Below are 7,520 nucleotides of genomic sequence, written 5' to 3' on the forward strand. Positions count from 1 at the left end.
TTGAATGTGTTTTGTGAGGGTCTATTTATAATTTTCTAATGGCCATCTATTAAAAATTATATCTCAAGTTTCAAACTCTTCCGTATAGAATTGTATCTCTTGTTTGGAACATGGCAACTCGATCAACACATCTCCAACACAATACTTTAGCAGAAATTCAATTTTTTTTAACGTCCACAGCTGCGGCCGCATCGCGGTGTTCTAACCATTACTCGTGGAAAAATTGTAACTTTCCAACAAGTAGGACATACAAGCTATTAGGATACTGTTCAGATGGTCCCATTTGTCTATCAGCACCAACTAAATCTATCGCTCTAAAAATACTCCCTTGGAACAGAGTATATGAACTGGATGCATCCACGTTATTCATCAACAAATGAAATAAATCATCTCAAATACAAGTCTCGCCTCACAAAAGAAAAGAATCAAAGTGCATGTGCGACTAGAACCAGCCTGGCCCACCAATCAGGCGAGAGAATAAAAGATGGACCACCACAAACATAAAGAAGATAAAAAAGAATGTGAGTGCAGGAAAAAAAAAATTACAAGGAAGACAGGAAGATTATATTTATACCATGGCTTCAGATCCAGGCAAACATGACAAAGGCCAGCAGTGCCCCTCCCGTGATCAGACCTCCCAGCATCTGTCTCACTGTCCCAGCACCACTCTGCATTAAATAATCATATTAATCATAATAATCATATTAATCAGACCAAAAAATAGTCATATTAATCAGTAAACATACGATAACTTCAACTAACTGTATACTTAAATAACTAATATAGTGACGAGACTAGAGAGTAAAACAGGAGGGTAAGAAACAGCTGGTGATCCTAAATGCAGGCGGTGTGGATAACAGCGTAGCGGTAATTAAAAATAGATGCAAGTTTAAGAGGTAGACGTTACACAGGCGCGAATCTACATTCACAGGCGCGAATCTCGCAGTCGTGTGCTTAATCTAACCGCCAAGAGCGCCTTATTAGAAAGAGGTCAGGGGTTCGCGCCGGACGAGATCTCTGTACGTCCGTATAGATATTGTAAGGGGACGCGATATATGCGGTTCTTGCCGCCCCTCGAGGCCATCTAACGGCCCAGGTGAGGAAGTGGACGGCGGATGGAGCACCCGCATAGAAATTTCCGTAAGACCGTGCCAAGTGTAGTGTTCGGCCCAAGCTAGTTTATCATGTTTTGTTCTGCTAAAATGTACACATTTTTTTAAATTAGGAAATCCACGTGGCCAGATCCGGCTCCTAACGGCTATAGTCCTCGCGGGAGACCGGCGCGGGAACTGGGTACATGATAGATAATCCAGACAAAGTTCGCTATCATGCGCCACATCAACATTTCCAAACCCACCGGCTAGTGGCGGAAGTTCGCGCCGGAAAGAGAAAGAGTGTAAGAGACACCATACCGTTTCGTTATTGGCGGCGACGCTGGGCGCGGGGGAGGCGGCGACGCTGCCCACCGGCGAGGAGGCCAGAGGGGCTAGATTACTGGAGGCCGCTGGAGCCGGGGCCGGGGCGGCGCTCTTCTTCTTCTTCTTCGACTTGGACTTCTTGCTAGGCGCCGGGGAGGGAACCTCCGAGGGCTGCGGTGGGGCGACGGCGGGGACCGGGGTGGCGGAAACGACGGGAGGAGATGCCGGAGCCGGCATGGGTGGAGACAAAGTCGGTGGAGGCAAAGTTGGCGGAGGCGTGGGCGGTGACTTCACCGGAACAGGCGCCAGCGGGGATGAGACCGGGGCGGGGGTCGGTGGAACTTTGGTAGGGGGAGCCGTGGTGGGGGCCTGGGCCGGAGCCTTAGCCGGGGCCTTGGCGGGGGCGGCGGTTGGAGGGGCAGAGACGGTGGGCGGAGGGGTGGTGGGGGCTGTGGCGGGGACGGCGGCGGTGGTGGGAGCGGCTGCTGGGGCGGGGGTCGTGGGGTTGGTGGGGGCAGTTGTGGGGGTGCCGGCGGAGATTGGGGTGGTGGTTGGGGAGGTGGAGGGGGCCTGGGCAGCGGCGTTGGAGGCCGCGATGCACAGGAGAGCGACGTACAGAATGGCCCGGCGATCCATCTCCAATAAGAATAAAGAAGACAGAGAGAAGAAGAGAGAAGATAGAAGAGAGAGGAATGGAGTGGAGGGGAGAGTGGAAGTAGGGGGTGAGAAATAGGGGGTGGCGAAGAGAAGCGAACAAAACAAGGGGTGGGTGTGGGGATGAGGCGCCGGATCACAGACTGGCGGGACACAGAGGTTGTATCTTTCGTGCGAAAGAGCGATTCCCCTTCCTTCGAGCGGATCCACCGTTGGATCGCGCAATGGTCGCGATGCGGATGAATTAAACGTCCGGATTGCTTTTGGAAATGTGGGGAGCGCAATCTAATGGACAAAATTTCGAAAGAAGATCAATCTTTCCTTCGCGCGAAAGATACAACCCGAACCCAGGCTGGCGGTGGGGTCTGAAGGAGCGCAAGGGCCAGAACCTTCGAAACGGAACGATTATAATCGGCAGGACGAGTCCAGCCAGATGGACGCGGTTTGGTCGAGCCAACTTGGGTTTGTGCGTCTGGGCCAGTAGGTGTGGCCGGCGAGGTCTAGTGGGGCCCCATGTCTGGTGCCGTTAGGGATACGCGCCTTGTAAAATTTCACTTTTTTTTTTTTTTTTTCTTTAACGTATCATATGAACTGCTCAGAAACGCACCCCCCTCTCTCTCTATCTCTCTCTCTCCCGTGGATACAAAAAAAAGGCTCACAGTTTGCAGCTCCCGTGAGGCTAGCTGGAGAGCAATCAATCATGGACAAGTGTCTTCAAGTTCGCCGAATATAACACCCTCTCGCTGGTGCGGGGCCAATGAATCCTCTCACAAATCACGCTCATTGTTTAGATGGCTGTCGAAGATTGGTCGGAAGAGATACATAGTGTCACTCAAGAATGCAAATAGTGCTGCACTAATGATCAACTTTGATATAAAATCAGTAAATTGAGTTGGTTGCTGGTGTATTTTTGCATGAAGGAATAATTCACCTTCAAACAAATCCATTATTAGATTGTATAATAATTGGTTGGTGATCCATGCAGTAGATGAATGAGCAATCTCAAAATGTTTAGAAATTTGTATGGTGCATGATACAATGATTGGTGTTGTGAAACTAGATTAATCGATCTTTCACGCAAAAGCAATCAATTCCAATCCAAATCGAGCACAAGACAAACAAACAAATGATTTAAGTATTTTTTGGAAGGTGAACATGTGGTAGGGTATCTCTAGCGAAACCGTGGGGCCATAGATATGAGTTAATGTATTGGATGATGAAGACTTGTCCCCCTACACCCGGGACAATGAAAGGTGTTCGGTTGGTAAATGGGTTTGTAAGATTGTTTTTTTGTAATTAAGATTTGCAGAGGGACAGCTCACCTGTAAGCAGGGTGGTCGGTGGACATGGGGCATGTACGGCTAAAAGATTGCACGGTGGAAATGCCAGAGGAGCTCGGGCTGCGGGATTGGTAAAACGGTCATATTTTCAGAATGAGTAGATGATAACATGACGTGCGTGGACAATCTAATAATACTGCACTTTCTAGCCGTTGGGGCTTTCTTCACGTGTATACCCGAATTTTGGGAGTACAATAATTAACAAAAGTTTTTGTGACGGTTGCGGCAAGAATGTTTCGAGATTTCTTCGAGTTTGGGAGGCCAAAGTCTCTTTTCGGGTTTAGTATTATTTGCGGAAAGTCTACTGAATACGAATTTGCCTGCGAGAACAGCTTGGTGGTGTGATATTAATTGTGACAGTTTATCTGAAATACCATTCATCAATTATCGTTTGTTAAATGGCAGATCAGCATTCAAATAAAGAGCTTGAGCATTCAAATCGGTGAATTCTCTCCTTGCAAATTTAACTCACAAGTGAGCCCGCCTAGTGCTGTGTTATTTACTTGGCTGGAAATTGCCCCAACCAGGCCACGGACTGTCCGGCCTGGCTCACCTTGGGTCGGGCCATGGAATAAGCCCAAGACTATTGAAGTCAAATTTGGACGAGCACAAAAGAATATAATATTATATATATTATATATGATATAATATTATATTATTTATTATATAATATTTTAGTTTTAGAAAAAATTACAGGAATATCCTTTTAATTTTAGTCAATTTTCACTTGCATCTCCTATTGTTAGGAGTAATTTAGAATGGGCCGGTGATGTATGAAGATTCAAGTCCATTATGATCCATTGGGTCCATATCAGCGCCTTTCAAGTGGCCTAATTATTGCGGTTTGTCCGACCTCTGGTTGGCAAACATCTGTCCCAACCCCTGATCGGAGGCTATTCTGTTTGATCTCTCATCGACATGTTCTTGATCCTGACCCTTGGGTAGAAAAGATTTGGTCCAACCCTAGGTCGGAAAATTATCAGTCTCAACTCCTAGTTGGCACGCCACACTCTGATCTCTCCTCAGAAGCAGATTGATCGGACACAGATCCAAAAAGTAGGCAACAATTGGCCATAGCTGTCAATGCTATCTGACCATAGCTGTCGATGCTATATGGGCATAACCGCTTGATCTTGAGAATCTTTCAGGTGTAACTGTCTGATCCTGAGAATCACAACCAAATAATTGTATCAGATTTGACCAGTCTATCTATCAAAAATTATTACATAGCCGTCTCTTCTATAAATACTCAAACCTCGAGGATCTAGGTAAGTAATCCATCTCAGAGAGCTAAAACTCTGCTTCTCTGTTTGCATGTTTTGACTTGAGCATCGAAGGATCCTCGTCGGAGTACAATCCTTCAGTCTGGATTTTTTTGCAGGTTGCTCCAGTGCTGTGCTTCTCAATTTTTCGGTGTCAACCAGAAACAAGCCACAACAAATAGAGGAAGGGTTGAATCTCATTTCTTATAGGAAGAAGCAGACAAGTCATAAACTCTCAAAGATGACTTTACGCAGGACTTCCTCCCGACGAACCAATACTTCCACCTTCCGACAGGTGCAAAATGAAATAAATCACTCTACTCCCGCACCTCCGACGATGGTAGAAGTTCCTGCATCGGTGCAGCAACCCGTGGCAGTGATCATAGAGCAATTCAACCTGTTTTTCCAACAGATGCAGTAACTAACAGCTGTCGTTCAGACAGTGATCCAGTCTCCATCGGCACCACAGCCGATGAATCAAACCTAACGACTGACGGCAGATCATACTCAAAAATCGAGGAGATGGTGGTCTTCGAATCCTTGGTCGGTTGGTCGGGGCATGATTCAACTTCCGACCAATGATCACCTCTGCACTCTGAAATGTATACCAATCGAGATGTGGAAGTCAAGCGAAGACTTCAAGAAATGGATCGGAAGATCCAGCAGATTTGCAATAACCCGTCAGCCCCATCCGACAGGTTCGATTCGAAACCGCCTTTTGTGGCAAGCATTCTTCAGGAATCTATCCCACCAAACTTCAAGATTCCTCAACTGGAGAGCTACGATGGGATCACAGATCCCGTTGATCATGTCAACAGCTTTCGAGTAGTCATGCTCCTTCAGGAAGCCTCCGATGCTATCCTGTGTCGAGCTTTTTCCTTCACTTTAAATGGGGCGGCCCGTTATTGGTACTCCAGTCTGAAGCCGGTTTCTATTCACTCTTTCTAATAGCTGAGCCAAGTCTTTGCTGCCCACTTCATCACCAGTCGGCGATAACAAAAGCATTCAGACTACCTCTAGACCATCAAACAGAAAGAGGATGAGTCCATTCGATCTTACGTAGCTCGGTGCAACAGAGCTATGTTGGAAGTTCGCGATCTAAATTACTCGATCGCAATGTCCGCTCTAAAGGATGGATTGTTGATGGGTGACTTCAAAAAGTTGCTGTTGAAGACCTTTCCTCGGGATTTTTCGAAAATGCTCGCTCGGACAGAGAAATACGCCAAATTGGAAGACTCTCTAATGGAAAAAACCATCCAAATAACTTCAACTGTGGGGAATCAAGAACAGAGCGGGGCTCACTCATCCAAGCAAAATGGTGAAAATCACCGTCGTTCCAGATCTCCATCGAGGAGAAGGCATACTTCACCGAGGAGGAATCGTTCACCTTTGAAGCGATTAGGCGATCTCACTCCTTTGAATACTTTTAGGAGAGAGATTCTGATGGAGGTGCGAGCCAAGCTACATCTGCTTCCTTAAATATGGATAAATTCGGAGTGCTTCGATCCAGACAAGTATTGCCTCTATCATCGTGCCCACGGTCACGATACTGAAGATTGTTACCAACTCAAAGAGAAAATTAAGCATTTAATCCGAAAGGGGAGACTAGATCGATTCATCCGATGACAAGATCCTCCACACCGATATCCTCCAAGAGCCGACAGCAGCAGTGGAGATATCCCGCACTTCAGTAGTGACAATGCTAGCCCCCTCAGCCTCAACCTCAATCGGTACCAGCACAACCGCGGGAGGAGGGGCAGGCGATAGTAGAAGATCGATTCCTGTAGGGTGAATTCATATGATAACTAGGGGGTTGTCTGGGTCAGTGGAGCTGCATGCGGCGAAGATGCCTTGACTCGAGGAGCCAATGATCTTCACAAACAAGATGCTGAAGGTGTACAAACTCCGTATAATGATGCGGTGGTTATTACTGCTAATATAGCTAACTACAATGTATACCACATTTTTATCGATAATGAAAGTTCTATTGATATTTTGTACTTGTTACTTTCCCTGCAATAGGGTTTATTTCCGAACAGTTAAATAAATTTAGTACTCCGATCCAAGGTTTCTCCAAAAGTTCGATAATTTCGGAGGAGACTATTAGATTGCCCCTTACCTTGAGAACCAAACTCAGGCAGGCGACTGTTCATATTGATTTTCTTGTGCTTAACCTGCCATCAGCCTACAATGAAATACTTGGCTGATCAAGTCTAAGAGCACTCAAAGTAGTGGTATCGAGCTACCACTTGATGATAAAGTTCCCGATGAAAGCTGGAGTGGGGCAAGTCTGAGGCAATCAGACCATGGCCCGACAATATTTTGCTACTAAGCTGTGGGCGGAGGAACAACCAACGACGTCCCAACCTGAACTCCCAATAGGTTTGGACGGCCCGACAATGTTTTGCTACTAAGCTGCGGGTGGAGGAACAACCAACGACGTCCCAACCTGAACTCCCAATAGGTTTGGACGCTCGCGATGATCTGATCGGGAAGCATGCTCGAATGTCCGAGGATCTAGTGGAGGCCCCTCTAAGGAAGGAAAATCTCTATCAAATTGTTAAAATTGGATCATCCATAGATTAGGTAACCAAAGCATGGCTAACTATTCTTTTACTAAAAAATATGGATCTATTTGCTTAGACGGCAGTGGATATACCTAGCATAGACCCAAAGGTGATGACTCATCACTTGAGAGTGAATCCAACCTTCTGTTCTATAAAATAGAAGAAGAGAAGCTTTGCTCCAGAGTGCTAGAAGGCAATTGCTGAGGAAGTGGACAAGCTGGTCAATGCCGGCTTCATCTAAGAAGCAATGTATTCTGACTGGCTCGCTAACGTAGTGCT

At 46.5% G+C, this 7,520-nt stretch overlaps 1 protein-coding gene across 1 annotated transcript; it reads right to left on the reverse strand.

The window, feature by feature from the left end:
• Positions 1-341: 341 nt before the first annotated feature.
• LOC105058059 (uncharacterized) lies at positions 342-2,348 on the reverse strand. The gene is made up of 2 exons (XM_010940837.4): positions 1,413-2,348; positions 342-668 (listed from the first exon to the last, which is right to left on the reverse strand). Exons 1-2 carry the CDS (start codon positions 2,052-2,054, stop codon positions 582-584), a joined length of 729 nt encoding a protein of 242 aa, XP_010939139.1. The 5' UTR covers positions 2,055-2,348; the 3' UTR covers positions 342-581.
• Positions 2,349-7,520: the final 5,172 nt, after the last annotated feature.

The sequence above is a fragment of the Elaeis guineensis genome, chromosome 15 (genome assembly GCF_000442705.2).
Source record: "Elaeis guineensis isolate ETL-2024a chromosome 15, EG11, whole genome shotgun sequence".
Taxonomy (NCBI): Eukaryota; Viridiplantae; Streptophyta; class Magnoliopsida; order Arecales; family Arecaceae; genus Elaeis; species Elaeis guineensis.